At 37.1% G+C, this 17,635-nt stretch overlaps 1 protein-coding gene across 1 annotated transcript in view; it reads right to left on the bottom strand.

Moving 5' to 3' along the window:
* Window positions 1-89: 89 nt before the first annotated feature.
* Window positions 90-17,635, bottom strand: part of YWHAZ (tyrosine 3-monooxygenase/tryptophan 5-monooxygenase activation protein zeta) — a 31,120-nt gene continuing 13,574 nt past the window's right edge. Inside the window, exons 4-7 of the mRNA XM_029923285.1 lie at window positions 5,375-5,498; window positions 4,182-4,345; window positions 4,009-4,104; window positions 90-1,145 (exon numbers count right to left, since the gene is read on the bottom strand). Of these exons, the coding sequence (XP_029779145.1) occupies window positions 1,086-1,145; window positions 4,009-4,104; window positions 4,182-4,345; window positions 5,375-5,498 (444 nt within the window). The 3' untranslated portion in view covers window positions 90-1,085. The remainder of the gene's footprint in view (window positions 1,146-4,008; window positions 4,105-4,181; window positions 4,346-5,374; window positions 5,499-17,635) is intronic.

Raw genomic sequence — 17,635 nt, forward strand, 5'->3', positions numbered from 1 at the left:
AGGAATAAATTTCCAAAAATGTACAATTTCCTTTAGAGAAGTTTCAGAACCCAAAGACTAATTTACATGAAAAGCTGTAGAGAAAGTAGTTGAAAAGTCCATTCATAAAACTTTTATTCCACTTACATGAACTTAATACACGTGTTCTTAACAATTATGCTTGGATTGTTCATGAAAATTTCATAAGACATTAAACAAAGCTAGCCATCATCAAGTTATTTCCCTGTTAACTATTTTTACAGCACATGCATGTTAGGCAAGTATCAAAACAAAAAAAAAATCACAAAAGCAAAACAAAACAAAAAAAAACCCTAAAAAAAGTTAAATACATGGGATTTTTGTTTTGCTGCTGTGCTTGATATACGCAAGGTAATGGATATCAAGCAATTCGTTTTTACTGCATCTTTACTTGTACATTTGTTCTTAGGTTGCCTAAAACATTTAAATACAAATAAAATGAGTGTAGCAAAAATAATGAAAGCAAACAGCAGGTAACTTTACAAATAATGGAATGTGAACCGTTTCTGCCCTTATCCAGAGTAAATTGGGTCACAACTAAAGGATCACTTCTGTAACTGTAGTCAAAGGTGTGCACATCTGAGAACGAGTGTGCCGCAGACACACGGGACGCCCGTTTCTGCTACAGCCTTGTAAGTGCTCCAAACCTTAAAGTACCCACAATAACTACACCTGTATCTGGAACCAATTATCCCTTTTCTTCCCCACCAGGACAAACCAATATGTAGGCAGTTTTCTTTGCTTAGACATGGAAGCAGTTTTAACACTGGCCCTTGTTAAGCCACAATGTACCAAAAGTACTATGCCAAACATTTATAACTAGTATAAAAATTCCACATCCCCATATTGGCCACCTCAAGATGAAAACAGATAACTCCCTAAATGTTAACTGGCTCTACTCCCCTAATATTAAACATAAAAACCACATGGGAAATATAGAAATTCAAATAGAAGTAACATAAACCTGTCATAAATCGTAAACAAAAAACTATTTGTGGGACAGCATGGATGACAAATGGTCTACTGTGTAAATTTTAGAATGAGGCAGACAAAAGTTGGAAGGCCGGTTAATTTTCCCCTCCTTCTCCTGCTTCAGCTTCATCTCCTTGGGTATCCGATGTCCACAACTGGTTAAAAAAAAAGGGGGGGGGGTAGATTTTTCAGCACGGTTGTTGGAAAAGAAAAAAATCTTAATACTTTCAAGCTACCAAAACATAACCACAGCTCTTGCAATAAAGCTTTCTTTAGAAAATAGCAGCAATGAAGATGCAAAACATCCTCATTTTTTCCCTAACCATTGCATAAATGTTTTAAGTACAAAGAATGGTTTTCAAATAATAAGGTCGGATACAATCAACTCTTAATTATTCATACAAGAGAAAGCAAAATAAAAACGACAGAAGAGCTACAAAAAAAAGTATGTATTAATAGCCAGAAGAATATCAGATTGCCCTGAATACTGAAAACCAACAATATGAGAGATAGAGGTGTTAAGTTTACCTAAACTAGAATCATCTTAATTCAACCCATGTTCAAGCTCAGGTTGACTACTTTCTCTTGGAAAGCTTAAGACTCCCTAATCAAAAGGGAATCCCACACTCCATGAATTCAAGAGTGAGGGTATCAGGTCTGAATTAAGTTACAAATTTAGCTTTCTAATATTTTTAGCTTAGACGAACACACCTTTGTGAATCTGTAGGATGCAAAATAAACAGCTGAATACAAAACACTGGTCAGAAACCCAACATTCTGAGAGGTAAAAACTGAACTGTCCCACAATATTTAAGACTATGGATTCTATTAATTTTTCATTAATTTTATCAGCAAGTTTAAAATAATTCCAAATTAGTTCAGTGGCTTCAAATACTAACTTTTGCAAATCTGAACAGTTCATAATGACTTTTAGAAATAATTATAAAAGGACTAATTCAAGATGATCTTAAATTTTATATTGCGTATACAATGAAAAACGAAGGGAAAAAACACCTCAATTAATATTTTCCTAACTCCCAAATCACCCATTAGCTTTTATTTTTTTTGATGTTTATTTTTGAGAGAGAGAGAGAGAGAGCGAGCGAGCGAGAGCGCGCACACACACACAAGCCAGGGAGGGGCAGAGAGAGCAGGAGGCACAGACTGAAGCAGGCTCCAGGGTCTGAGCTGTCAGCACAGAGCCTGACACGGGGCTCAAACCCACGAACCATGAGATCATGACCTGAGCTGAAGTCAGACGCTCAACCCACTGAGCCACCCAGGCGCCCTAGACCTCTGGCCTGGAAAGGAGGTTTCTTCCAAGGTCATATATTTCAAGTAAATGACCTCTGGAAGCCTGTGTGTTCCTATTAAACAGGGGTAAGATGAAATTGTCATCTAGTATCTCTTCCCAGTTCTGACCTTCAAAGATTCTTGAATTTTTCATAAATGCCTTAAAAAACTTGACACATTTTTCTACTAGGTTTATGTGTTGGCAATTATTAGTCAACCAGATCCAGACTAAAATACAAGGTATTTCTGGCAAAATTTCTTTACTTAACAGATAAATGATCCGACCAACCTATAATGATAACCAGTGACACTGCTAAGGTTCAGACAAGACAGAGTAACTAGTGACAGAATCAGAATATAATCCTTCCTTTTCTTCTTACTATGTTCTAGTATGCTCTTCATGCTATACTAATATCCAAAATTCAGCAGGAAGTATACAGATCAGTCATGCCCTCTCACAAAGTGAGGACCACGTAACACAGTACGTAGGTCTCAATTTCTACCTTATAGGAATGACAACTCTCATCACTTCAAACCTTTAGAAAATATAAAAATTCTTATTAAAAATAGCTAACCAGTTGAAGTGCTTCTTTCATTTGATATAAGAAATTCAATCTCGGGGCATCTGGGGGGCTCAGTCAGTTGAGCATCCAACTTCAGCTCAGGTCATGATCTCATGGTCCATGGGCTTGAGCCCCGTGTCAGGCTCGGAGAGCCTGGAGCCTGCTTCAGAATCTGTGTCTCCCTCTCTCTGGCCCTCCCCAGCTTTCTCTCTCTCTAAGATAAACATTAAAAAAAAATTAAAGAAGAAAATCTTAAATAAATTATGGATTACCCTCTTGACTAAAAAAAAATCCCACACCTCTGTAAGTAGCCGGCAGTTACACTTTCTAAAATAATTTTATTTATAGTAATAAAGTACACGATGGAATTAAAAAACATTTGCTGAGAATAGTCAACACTAGAATATAGAACTGGTTCAAAAAAACTGGCAGTGAACTGGAATAAAGCTATGAAATGATAATACGCAGTCTGCAAGCTCTACGACTGCAATCTTCAGCCCTGGCTCACTACCTGGCGCAGCAGATACTTGATAATTTTGTCATATAAGCCTCAAAACTTCAAATTTTATATTTACCTGAAGGAGAATGGGAAAACCTATGGGACTGAAAAGACACATCAACCACTTTGCAAGGTGTAGGCTTTATCCGGATACCAATTCAAACTAAGCTGTTTTAAAGGGCACCGTAGTTCTTTATTTCCGTGTGGAGTATGGGAAAAGAGAAGCATAACATCTCATAACAAGTCATTCTTTTACCAAAAGTCTAGCTAGGCAAAATAAATTTCCATTTGGAGTCCACAGAGTATGTGGAATTCTGTAATTCAAGTTACTGATGGAGTGCCACAGCTGTATGAAGTATGGAGGCAACTTTATGCTCAAGCAAACCAGTTTTTTTTTAAAGAAAACAATTTTTAATGGAATTTAAACATAAAACTTTACTATACTATTGACACTAAAAACTAAGCTCTTCCGTAACCAAAATGGAACAAATGGATACATTCAGACTGAAATAGAAAATAAAACAGTCTATGTGATTAAAAGTTCAAAACCAGGGGCTAAAAAATTATTTTAAGAACTAAAATTTTGAGAAATATTCCTTGTAATCAATAAAACAACAGAATTTCAACCACAGTGGCCATTAATGATGCTTTTTATGTACTTACTGTCAAGTTGTCTCTCAGTAATTGCATTATTAGCGTGCTGTCTTTGTAGGACTCTTCACTTAATGTATCAAGTTCAGCAATGGCTTCATCAAAAGCCTATGATCAAAAAAGTACATTTAAGTGCTCAAATAATAAGGATTACTAAATTTCCACAAAATAGGTAAAATACATACTGTCTTTGCAAGAGAGCAGGCTTTCTCCGGGGAGTTCAGAATCTCGTAATAGAACACAGAGAAGTTAAGGGCCAGACCCAATCTGATAGGATGTGTCGGTTGCATTTCCTTTTTGCTGATTTCAAAAGCTTCTTGGTATGCTTGTTGTGACTGATCCACAATCCCTGGATAACAAAACACACCAAAATGTACTGACAAGGTTTGCACTTCATCTTCCTCCTTCAAACCAAACCTTTAATATTCAATGACATCCTCTGAAATATTAAGCTGTAGCAACCTTAACTGAACGAGGCTCATAAATTTAAAAAGAATGAAAGAAAAACTTCTCCAGGAACACACTAGCCATTCGTCAATGTCCGACAAAAACGACTCTTGTAAATAAGCTCAGAATTATTTTTTTTTAAAGTAAACACTTTTTTTTTTTTACACATTTTTCTTTTTTCTTTTTTTTTTTTTTGAGAGACAGAGAGAGAGAGTGTAAACAGGGGAGGGGCAGAGAGAGAAAGAGACAGAATCTGAAGCAGGCTCCAGGCTCTGAGCTAGCAGTCATCACAGAGCCTGACGCAGGGCTCGAACCCACAAACCATGAGACCACGACTTGAGCCAAAGTCAGATGCTCACCCAACTAAGCCACTCAGGTGCCCCAGAATTATTATATTTTTAATAATCAGTTTGTGCTGTTCTATAGTTATGCTGTGATCATGATTTCTTAAAATTTTAAGGAAACATTCTTATGCACAAAATTGGGTTTTCAGCAAGGGTACATTTTAGAATACCAATATAAGGCAGGAGATATACATTCTCAGGACTTTAAAAAAAAAGTTAATTACTGCTCTTCATTTAGTGCTCTAAGCAATTAAAAAACACAACCCACAACATTCTAGAGAGACTACTTTCAGAAGCGCCTTTGTGGCTCAGTTGGTTAAGTGTATCTGACTCTTGATTTCAGCTCAGGTCATGATTTCACCGTCTGTGAGCTTAAGCCCTGTGTTGGGCTCTCTGCTGACAGCATGGAGCCTGCTTGATAGTTTCTTTCTCTCTCTCTCTCTCTCTCTCTCTCTCTCTGCCCCTCCCCTGCTCATTCTCTCTCTCAAAAAAAAAAAAAAAAACCCAAAAACAACAGCAACTAAGACTACTTCCTTTCTATGTTATTTTATGCAAACTCAACAAACACATTGAAAAACACAGTATACCTTTCTTGTCATCACCAGCAGCAACCTCAGCCAAATAACGGTAGTAGTCTCCTTTCATTTTCAAATAGAAGACTTTGCTCTCTGCTTGTGAAGCATTGGGGATCAAAAACTTTTCCAAAAGAGACTTTAGAAGAAAAGAAACAGTCATAGTAAGAATAAAGTAATTGCAAGACAAGAAAATCTGCATTTCTTAAGGGCATGCTGTATGTAGCCTAAGTGACAAAATGTTAATACCCAGTTATTGTCAATAATACAATTGTTGAACACAGTAGGCCCATGAATTTGTGGTTTAAAAACAGGATGCTCTGGACAGCAATACTTAAAATTTGAAGTTAGTGTGGAATTTATTACTTAAGGATGACACATTCTCTAAATACATACCTCCCCCGCATTTTTCTATCTATATACATGCTAATAAAAATGACATGCTTCAGTGAACGTGAAAGTTGTATAGCTCACAAGCTTTTTCTAATGGGTCGTCAAACTTTCCATTTTCAAGGTAGTCATGAGAATGAAAAGAACACAAGAGATGACTCTTTTGGGACTCATCTTTTGGGACTTAAGCAAAAACCCAGAATGTAACAGATACTTATTAGAATCCATAAAGAGAAAACAGAATTAATAAAAATTAATTTCATTTAGAAGAACACAATTCAAGCAAAGCCTCACAACAGATATAAAGTTGTTCAAAGTCCAAAGTTTTACTGTTCCTAAGTAGGACAGTGGGTAAATAGGATTATGAGAATTAAAGAACTGAAGAGTAAACCTTTAAATACATTAAAGTGATTTTTAGCTGATAAAATACATGTTGTTTACAGATCATGTCAGACAACAGATAAAAGTTCATCCTATAATTTTGTCTAAAATTCTTAACAATTTAAACTAATTTAAACCCTAACATGCTAATAATAATTACATTCTATAATTGATATAAAGCAAAAAATTAGATCGCTGTATTAAGGGGAGAAGGCACAATAAACTAGTGATTTCTTTTTCTTTTTAGGGGGAGAAACCAAATTCCAGTAGTACAATTTGGCAAAAGTTAATACTCAAAAAACAAAATCATCTCACCACCCCCAATTTTCCCCCTAAATAAAAATACCCTAGGAACCACGGTGAAAGTCAATTTTCAATGGGGCTTGCCCCAAACTAGTCAATTTTTACAAGGAAAAAGAGTTACCTAATTCTTGGTTTCTATTCTTCTGGCAGTTACCCCAGTAAGTTAGTCTATATACCACGTACTAATGTGCAAAACAGCATGAAGCTACAGACGCCCAGACGAAACGGGTAGTGGCCACATGGCAGCAGGGCCAAACTGCACAGCACTGTACGGAGGGGCTGAAGGTAAGAGGTCAACCTAAAATGTTTCGTGTAATTACTGACCAATATTTGAAACGACTGGCCTGAAATCAGATGAACAATTTGATTAGGAAACAAAAACTATATTACACCACACCCATACTCTTGTGTTCAAAGATCTTTCCCAGTTGCCAGTGTTTTGTCCTTTGAATACTATGTTCTTCTGTAGGACGTGAGCACTCTTTGAACTCTAACTATGGCAGCTCTTTTGGGATCTGACTCAAAAAAAAAAGGCTGCTCCATTTAATAAGTGGATTTTTCACTGAAGTGAAGGTGATTTTTTAGAAATGTCACTTAAATGATTAGGCCTTTTCAAGTTTTATAAAAATACATGATTCATTCAACTATGAAAGATCATAGATATAGCATAGTGGCTTTGGAGTCAGTCTAGGTTTAAATGGTGGCAACTCCACACTTTAAAGGGTAAATTCTATTTCTGAGAGGCTAGGTTACAGGTTAGACTATGATGTCTAATTAAGAAAAATATGTGACTAACCAAAATTCACAAGTAACTAAGTAACTTTGTATCAAACAGCTAAAGAAAAAAACATAAATTTGAAGAAGGCTCCATGTATATATCCACAAGTCAAATGTGAACTGTTCTCTGGCTCATTTACATAAAAAGGATCACACTAAGAATATTTGTAGGTGCCTGGGTTCCTCAGTTAAGTGTCTGACTTGATTTTGGCTCAGGGTATGATCTCATGGTTGTAAGATCAAGCCCTGCGTTGTGCTCCATACTGGGCAAGGAGCCTGCCTTCAAGTCTCTCTCTCCCAATCCCTCTTCCTCTCACATGCTCTCTCTTTTAAAAGAGTATTTTCAGTAGTGGTGACAATAACCAAACCCAACCATGAAAGTAATTTTTCACCTATGCATTTCCATTTCAAATTTTACTGCTTCAACATATTTTTCATATTCACTTAATTCCACTGTGGTAAGCACTAAGAATATAATATAATAATGGGCAAGGTAGTCCCCAAGTTTGTGGACAAGTGGTCTGGCAAAGAATACAAATGAAACTAAGAATAATATGGCCCAGTCATGACCTTCGCTTTTCAAAGACTTTAACCCATTCTATGTCAAGATGAAGACTACAAACACATGCAGTTAAGAGTGAATCACTAAGGGTGTATATAACTTGTGGAAGTAACTTAGGCAAGGTGTCAAGAAATTAGTAGCCCGTCTTTTAGAAGTATTAACTTCTGTTATCACTAAAAAAATTGTTTTATGCTGGAGTGAAAATTTCATATGGAAATCTCTTTTAAACTGCAGGTAAGCACTTTCTTCCTCCAAAGTGCACACTCAATTAGCCATAATATCTGATTAGAACAATTACAACAAAAACAACTTTAAAAGACATTAATCAGAAAGTACCAGTGATAGGAAGGCAAGACAACAGTAGTCAAGTAGCTTACTGGCCTAACGACTGACCAAAAGAAATAAATTAAGGATCAACAGTGGCAAATGTTTCTGGTGAATGAAATGTTGATTACAAGTAGAGAAAGCAAGCTCATCAAACTGTACACTATAAACATATGCAGTTCTCTGTAGGTCAGTTATGCCTCAATAAAGCTATTAGTAAAAAGCTGAGAAAGCAATAAATGGCATACTTTGTCTATCATATCTTCCAATGACATAAAGCTAAGAACCATTAAAAATTAAACAAGACTGGTTATTAAAGATTAATAAAGGGGCTGGCTTACATTTGATTCAGTAAGCTAACTATGAAAAAACAGAGTTGTGGTAGACAGTCTCCAAAGATGGCCACTACTGCTTCCCCTACAATTCCTGTCCATGTATGCCATTCTTCCTCCTGTCGAGACGTGAAATTTATTTCCATTCTTCAGAGTTCGAGTTAACTTGGATGACTTGCTTTGACCAAGAGAATGCAGTGGAAGTGACGGAGTTCCATTTCTAAGCCTAACCCTTAAGAGGACTGGTGGCTTTCCCTTTTTGCTTTTGGAACCCGTATGCAGCATGTAAAGAGTCAAACTACCTTGCTGGAGAGAAAGGCCAAGCTAGCCCTAGGAACGGGACATGTCAATTAGTAAAGTAAGTAATAAATAAACATGTAAATAAGCAGTAACTAAGTATGTCAGCTCCTGCCAAATGCACTCATTAGGGACTCCAGCCAATGCCATGGCAAGAGCCTGAGCTGAGGCGAGCCAGAGAATCCTAAGAATAAGACCGTTTTAAGTCACTATGTTTTAAATGGTTATGCACTAGACAATTAGGAAAAAAGATCATTAAGTTGACATTTCTGATATTTAAAATTATTTAATTTGATCCTTCCAAAAGTTACCCATGATATACAAACTAAATTATCCCTATCTTACAGAAGACAATGGGGCCCACCACAACTAACTTGTGAAGGTACAACTCCAACTTGGAAATCTGACATGTACTACTAAAATTATGCTATATTTTTTTCTGCCTCAACAGGATGATACGCCTACCAGAAAGCATGTGATTCCAAGATATTAATATAATTAGGAATCAAAATTAAGGAAAATAATTAAGTTCTATAACGTAGTGATGAGACCAAATCTAGAGTATATTGCTTCTTTAAAAAAAAGTATCAAAACAGACACTGACAAACTGGAGAATATCCAAGAAAGCAAGCAAAAATGGTTAAGAAACTAGAAACCTCATGAAGATTTAAAGAATTATGACAAGAATGGCTCTAGACAAGAATTGTTAAATTTAGCAAGAGGCAGATTTCTGCTCAGTAAGAGATTTGTATGAGTGGTCCAAACTCGGACTAGGCCACCTAGTCAGCTCCATGTACTCTTACAGAGATATTTAAGGAAAAATATGATGATCACTTGGGTATTTTATAGAGGAGATTCATAAATCAGATGTGGTTTCATTCAATAATAATGTAAGATTTTGAGAGATAGTTCATTCAACTAAGTTAATATTGACACTAAAGAGGTGATTAAGTATATTCATTTCTTAAACTGACAAAAGAGAAATAAAAGGTACATTTTCCAGACTTAAAGCCAGAGGAAAGAGGCAAACACAGGGAAAAGACCAAAATGGAAAGAGTAAGAACCAGGGGCACATGGGTGGCTCTACTGGCTAAGCTTCCAACACTTGGTTTCTGGTTTCAGCTCAGGTCATGATCTCACTCAGAGTCATGGGGACAGGAGATAGAGCCTGCATCCAGCTCTGTACTAGGCTGGCTGTGGAGCCCACAGGAGATTCTCTGTCCCTCTCCCCTTCCCCCACTCCAGTTCCGTGTGAGTGCTCTCTTTCAAAACAGTAAGAAAAGGGGAAAAAAAAACAAACAAAAACAAAGCAGCACTAATCAGAAAGCAGCAGTGACAAGGAAAATTGGAGGTGAGCAAAATTTAAAAAACAGAAGGGAGGAAAGAATAGCGATTTTGAAAACATACCAAAAAAGACTTAAGAGAATATCCTGCTAAATACACAACAGAACCTCCTAAATTTCATTCATCTACAATGAAAGTGATCGTAACTCTGAGACATTGTTAAGAACCTGCATTTCAAGGGGGAAACGTAACATTATAGTAAGAAACAGATGAGTTATCACAACTTCCAACTATGAAACAAAGGTTAGGTTGACTACTAACATACCTGCATCTATAAAATTCTTCTATAGCATAGTACATTGTTTTTAATACAAATGTAATTAAGATGGAAAAGGATATTTAAGCCAAACAGAAAATTAAAGAACATCTTTAGTCAAGTACTTGAGACCATATGTAATTCATATGAATCTTGCTAAAATATAATTTAAAAACTCAGTTTTGGTGCCTGTGGGTAGCTCAGTTGATTAAATGTCCAACTTTGGCTCAAGTCATGATCTCGAGTTTGTGAGTTCAAGCCCTGCATCAAGGCCCTGTGCTGACAGCTCAGAGCCTGGATCCTGTTTCAGATTCTGTCTGTCTCTCTCCACCCCTCACCCATTCATACTCTTTCTCTCTCATTCTAAAGTAAATAAACATTAAAATTCCACACTATTTTCTCTAGCAACTTAAAAATCTGCTTTTGATGACAACCACTGTCTCTTAATGTTAAGTAAGACAGAAAGCAGCAAGATACCACTAGAAGCCCATATCCAACACCGTCCTAGAAATGCTCATTATCCAGTACTAAGTGATTCAGCTTTTTTTTTTTAATGTTTATTCATTTTTTGAGACAGTGAGGGAGCCAGAGCATGGGTCGGGGAGAGGAAGAGAGAGAGGGAGACACAGAATCTGAAGTAGTCTCCAGGTTCTGAGCAGCCAGCAAAGAGCCCGAGGTGGGACTCAAACTCACACCACGAGATGAAGCTGGATGCTTATCCGGCTGAGCCACCCAAGTGCACCCCCATAAATGGTATTGTTCTTGAGAAGGCACTGAATCTTACTCTAATCAATTGATAGATTATATGGCCCTTGAGATCTTAGAGATAAAAGATTTTTCTCCATCTGCAAGTACAATTAAGCTCTCAGGTTGTGCAAACACTTTAAATATATGGGGTCAAGTTAATGACCCTGCCCCCCAAACCAGTGAATTTCCACAAGAGGATACATTAGCAATAGTTTCTAACACATACTTTGATCCAAGAATGATCTACATACCATCAATGCTTTGACTTTGGAGTGTATTAAAATTAAGAAACCACATAAACTGACAGGTCATCTAGTCCTGGCTGCCCTTCCTGGGGTAGGCTCAACCTGCTTACACTAACAGGAACTTAAAACATTCAGTCCTGACTGTGGCCAAATATTTCTTGTTGTTCTTTTATTTATTTTGGGGGGTGGAGGAGTGCAAGTGGGGGAGGGGCAGAGAGAAGGGGGACAGAGGATCCAAGGATCAAAGCGGGCTCTGTGCTGACAGCAAGGAGCCCTGATGTGGGGGTCGAACTCAAAAGCTCAACTCACAACCCATGAGATCATGACCAGAGGCGAAGCTGGACGCTCAACCAACTGAACCACCCAGGTTCACCTGTGGTTAAACATTTCTAATGAAAGGTTTATAAACTGAAAATCTTTCTCTATTCTACTGACATACCACTATCACTGGTCCTTTAATATGATTATAGTCTGAGATTAAGAGGAAGAGTAAAACATCAAATCTTTGGGCAACAATTAGACTAGAAATCACCAAAAACACCAAAACTACTACCTGAACTGGTGGCAAGGTTCTAATCTCCTGGTATGCAAGCACTCCCCCCCCCCCCCCCCCCCCCCCCCCCCCCCCCCCCCCCCCCCCCCCCCCCCCGGCCCCCACTGCCCCTCAAGCACTTCTTGGAACAACAGCTGCTATGAGGACTAAATGAGAGTATATTAAGGAAAGCAGCAATCTCAGAGCAGGCACCTCTATTCCAATATCAGGTAGGAGGATCCTGGTATTCAAAAATCTGCTTTAGTGCTCGTGTAATCTTATTTTTAACACTTTACTTTGAATTCAGTAATCTAACATTTTCCTATATTATTCTTTTTACAGCAGACTTGTAAAGGGCATACTCTATGGAGACAGACTGCGTACTGCCTAAATTCAAATCTCAATTCACTGCTTTCTAGCTGCATCACTTTGACAAAGTTCTGAAACTCCCTGGGTCTCAGGTTTCTCATCTGTAAAAGGGAGACATTATTAGTAGATGTAACACACAAGACTGCTGAGGATTAAATGAGTTAATGTACAGAAAGCATTTAGTACAGAAGAAGGGTTACTCTTTGGAGGATAAAACAATCTAATCCGAACCAACGATTCTCCAAGTATTTTCTTTAAAGTACTGTTTAAATTTTCTTTTACTGTTTTTTATTTATTTTTGAGATAGAGACAACGTGAGCAGGGAGGGTCAGAGAGGGAGAAAGAACCTGAAGCAGGCTTCAGGCTCTGAGCTAGCTGTCAGCACAGGGCTTGAACCCACAAACCGTGAGATCATGACCTGAGCCGAAGCCGAGGCTTAACTGACTGAGCCACCCAGGCGCCCCTTAAAGTACTGTTTAAACTAATCAAGTAAATAACCATAGGAAGTATCTGTACTATAGAAATGACACCTTAACCAACCAATCCACCACCCTCCCAGAAATCCACCTTAAGTCCAGATTCCCCTCTAACGTGATATAGTTTCCACATGTTTAAAAAATGCTAACTTATTCCTCCCAACCATGGTACTTATTATCTCTCTCTAAACAGATATACTTTGTAGGAAAAAAACTAAGTAGTAATAGTAAATGCTCTGTATTTGTGGCTTTAAGATTTTGGGACTTGAGACTGCTTTATACTCATTTAAAATATTGGGGGTGGGAGGGATGTTTGCCTGGGTGGCTTAGTCGCTAACGTCTGACTTTGGCTCAGGTCATGATCTTGTGGTTTTTGAGTTCGAGCCCCGTGTCAGGCTCTGTGCTGACAGCTCAGAGCCTGAAGCCTGCTTTAGATTCTGTGTCTCCCTCTCTCTCCGTTCCTCCCCTGCCTGTACTCTGTTCTCTCAAAAAATAAATAACATTTTTTAAAAATGAAAAAAAAATTTGAAAAGCTGCTAGGATCATGAAAGTGATGTTTTCCAAAATTCTCATTTGTGCTTCAAAGCTTAAGCTGTATCATTGATCACAAATACCATGTTTTCCTTATTGACAAGCTCCTTTTCAACACTTTCAAGATGATGTCTGCCGAATACCCAAGTTTGAAAAACCCTAGCTTGCCTGTCATTCTTTGAAGAGTGTTCTGTGGGGGGAATGAGGAGGCAGCTAATTCAGCTCACAATTCAAATAACCACAAAAACTTTTCCTGGAAACAACTGGTATGCTTCCCAGTATGCATCACAGAATATTAAAAAGATGTCTACATAAGGGATATTAATAATTTTACAGCTTAAAGGACATGAAGTTAAGCCAGTCCCCCCCCCCTCATAAAGTGGGTATGTGATGGTAAGGAATATAAATTACTAATACAATATGGTACCACTATCTTTATTACTGGAAACAGCAGTTTTAGCCACCGTGGCTTCTGTCTAAGTGCTAATGTCCATGCAGTGAAGAGTCCATGGTGACTTAGTATAGTTGGGACCTCATGGAGTCCCTCTAAAAAGAATCCACAGATCACTTTTAAGAACTACTGACTGATTTAATGTAATTTGTGCTGAGGCACCTGGGTGGCTCAGTGAGTTAAGTTTGCAACTCTCGATTTCAGCTCAGTCACTATTTCATGGTTTGTAAGATTGAGCCCCATGTCAGTACAGAGCCTGCATAGTTTCTCTCTCCCTCTCTCAAATAAACTTTAAAAGAAAAAACTAGGGGCATCTGGTGGCTCAGTTGGTTAACATCTGACTTTGGCTTAGATCTCTCAGTTTGAGTTTATAAGTTTGAGCCCACATTGGGTTCTGTGCTACCACCACAGAGCCTGCTCTGGATCCTCGGCCCCCCTCCCCCCCCCCGCTCTTCTTTCAAAAATTTAAAAAAAACCATTTAAAAACAGTAAATAATAAAGTAATCTGTGCTAAGTACCATCTTCTGTTCATACCCAACTATCCAACTCTAATCCCATGTTCTCCCTACAGCTAATTCTCAAAACTATTCAGTTTAGGCCTATATTTTCTGTACCTGTAGTGTTTAGTAAACAGCTTTTAATTAAAGGAAATATCCTAGCTTTTATTTATCACACATATATAACACTACAAGACGTTAAAAAAAAAGGCGGCATGTGTCCATGTAGAATGAAGCCTGAGACAAACACCAAAGTGTAAGTGTGTATATGCCTGTATGTGCACAACTTACAGAATACTTTAGGCTTTTTTTGGTTGTTTTTTCTTTTTTAAAGGTTTTTAAAAAGTAATCTCTACACCCAACATGGGGCTTCAACTTATGATCAAGAGTCATGTGATCTAGTAACTGAGCCAGCCAGGTGCCCCCAGAACAGTTTGAATATGATCCTACTGTGTGTATTCTTTAAGCTTTAAAGACACAAGTGTTTGCACAGGTACTATAAATTCCAGAAGGATACAAAAAGGACTAGGACTAACAGAGATTACCTCTGAGGAGGTAGGATAAAATCAGAAGGTTTTCATTTATTTTATTTATTACTTCATATCCTATATTCTGTAACATCTACATTATCTAGAATAATTATAATTTAAAATAAAGTTTGTGATTTTGTACCTTTAACTTTTCACATACCTATATATTCTTAACCTGCTTACAGGCTCTTTAAAGACACATCTTTTGTACATATTAGGCCCTCAAATATTAAATCCCCAGGCTGAGTTATTACATATGCATAATTTCAACAGCTTCATTTTAATATAACAGAAGAAACTTAGAATAATCTTAACAGAGTAAAGGAGGAAATAGTCGTAGCTTAGCAACCTTAAGGCCATCAAGAGCTCATCATCTTACCAAACCTCTGGTTAAGACAAAACAGGACAGAAATTCTTAAGGCTAGTACTATATGTCAGATGATTATTCTGCAAAGAAAGAGAAAAAACAATGCTGTTTCTAAAGACCTAAGAAACTCCTCAAAAATGACAACTGTTTGGGTGCTGTAAGCACATATACAGTTGATCCTTCAATGACGTGGGTTTGAAGCACATGTGCCCACCTCTTAAGTGGATTTTTCACAGTACTGCAAATTTATTTTCCATATTACCTTAATAACATTGTTTTTCTCTAATTTTAACACAATGTACAACATATATATGAAATATGTGTTAACAGACTGTTCATTGTTACAGGCAAGAAGTCTTGCGTACAAATTACACAATTTCAACTTTGGGGGGTGTGTGTCTGTGCCCTAACCCTTACATTGTTCAAGAGTCAACTATATTCAGCAGCCAAGGGCCAGACTAGGTACATATATAACCCAATATGCTTCCAGGACCTCTGGATAAGCTCCAAGTTTCTATGTAACAACCCTGAAGGAGGCCGAGAGACACAAAAATTCAGAGATAGGATCTTCCTGTGTTTTGCTGCAGCAATAATTTCAAAACCTCCCCCTTCCAATTTTATCCCAGGAAAACTTCTCTAATGCACTTAATACTTCCCACCCCACCACTATTCCTTACATTTTCTTTAAATTCAAGGTCACTTCTTCCTATCTGAAATGAGAATCAGAATTTAGACACTGTGGTCCTTAGAATAAACTCTAAAAATTCAACAAGAACTCATGATAAAATGCTTATATATTTATTTCAGCACTAAAGAATGGTCACTATGTACTTAAGTTACATGGCTGTGATATGGACTTGTCAAATTAAAACACATAAAGCCAACTAATGAATAATCTAGCTCAAAGGAAAATTACAAGTTATAGAACTGAGAGATCGTCCCCCTTTCAAAGAGTAATCCATTCACGAGAAAATTAACATAACTGTTTAGAAAGTACTTCAGCAAAATACATTCAGTTCATATCATCTGACAAAACAATCACACTATGGGGCATCTCAAAAAAATTCAAATGCTTGATACTTTTGTATCATAGGGTGTTTCTAGAAGTCCTTGGTGCTGCTTAAATTAATGCCCTATGTAAATATAACTGGCTAAGCAGCAGGACAACATCATGTGAGGTCTCCTAGAGGGCACAATACCACTTCTAGGAATTCTTCTCTAAAATGCACAATCTGAATAGTTAAGAACTCACTAGACAAATCCAAACTGAGGGACAGCCAACAAAATAACAGGAACAAGTACATTTGAAAAATGTGGCAAAACCATGAAAGGGAAAAGAGTGAAAAACTGGTCCAGATTAAAGGAGAGTAAGAATGGGCACCTGGGGGCTCAGTCAATTAAACATCTGATTCTTGATTTTGGCTCGGGTCATGATCTCTAGGTTCTGAGATCGGTTCTGAGATGAGTTTTGGTGGGCATGGAGCCTACTTAAGATTCTCTCTCCCTCTGCCCTCTCCCCAATACCCTCCACCAATAAAAAAAAAAAAAAAAAAAAAAAAAAAACAGAGAGAGAGAGAAAAGAAAAAAAAACCAAGAAAGAAAGAAGACATGACAACGAAATGCAAAATATGATCCTGGATTAAGTTCTGGACCAGAATTAAGAGGTTACAAAGGTACTATTTATGAATAAATTCTATAAATTATGTAGTTTATTTCATTAGTTATTTTACAAAATTTTATGAAATACTGATGTTGACAAGGATACTACAGTTATAGGACATGTTAACGTGTGGGGAATCAGGTAAAAAAATATATGGGAAATTCGTCATACTCGTTTTCCAATTTTTCCCCTAGGTTTGAAATTGAAATTATTTCAAAATTAAGTTAAAAAATAAGATAACTAGTCAGAAAGACAATTTAACTACCATATGTAGAAAAGGTTATTTTCCCTTTTAGTTATTTAATATTATAATTATCATATAAAAATGAATTTTAAAGAAAAATTCTTTTAAATAGTGACTATTTCTAGAACATGGCAATGCCAGTGAGTTTGCTCTCCATCCTCATATGCTTCTTGTATTCAACTCTGTTTTTCAAATTTTCTCACTGGATTGGCAAAACTACTATTTAGGAGAAAACCACAAAAAACAAGTGATGATCATTTGTAAATGAAAATATAAAGGCTGGGAAGGAGGTTCCTACTTTTTCTTAGAGAGTATTCCACCAACAGAGCTAAATTTAATTTCCCTTAAAATATACATAAAATGTCATTAGCAAATAGCAAAACAGCCCCAAAATATCAATGCAAATGAACTTCTAATAAGACTGCAATTTGAAAGTATACCTGGAGTAGGTCTCCTTTGACTTGACTTTACCAAATATGTGAATGAAAAAGATCAAGCTCCCATACCCACTCCTGTTTCAAATTTTATACCATGACCCTCCTCCATGAAAACAAATGAAGACATTAAGATACACATATTCTGCTTTCATACAAATCATGCATGAAAAATGCCAGTGGTTAAAAGGGAAACGTGGGCAAGAAATTGAGGCACAAAGTCCTCC

This window comes from Suricata suricatta, chromosome 15, assembly GCF_006229205.1.
Source record: "Suricata suricatta isolate VVHF042 chromosome 15, meerkat_22Aug2017_6uvM2_HiC, whole genome shotgun sequence".
NCBI classification, from domain to species: Eukaryota; Metazoa; Chordata; class Mammalia; order Carnivora; family Herpestidae; genus Suricata; species Suricata suricatta.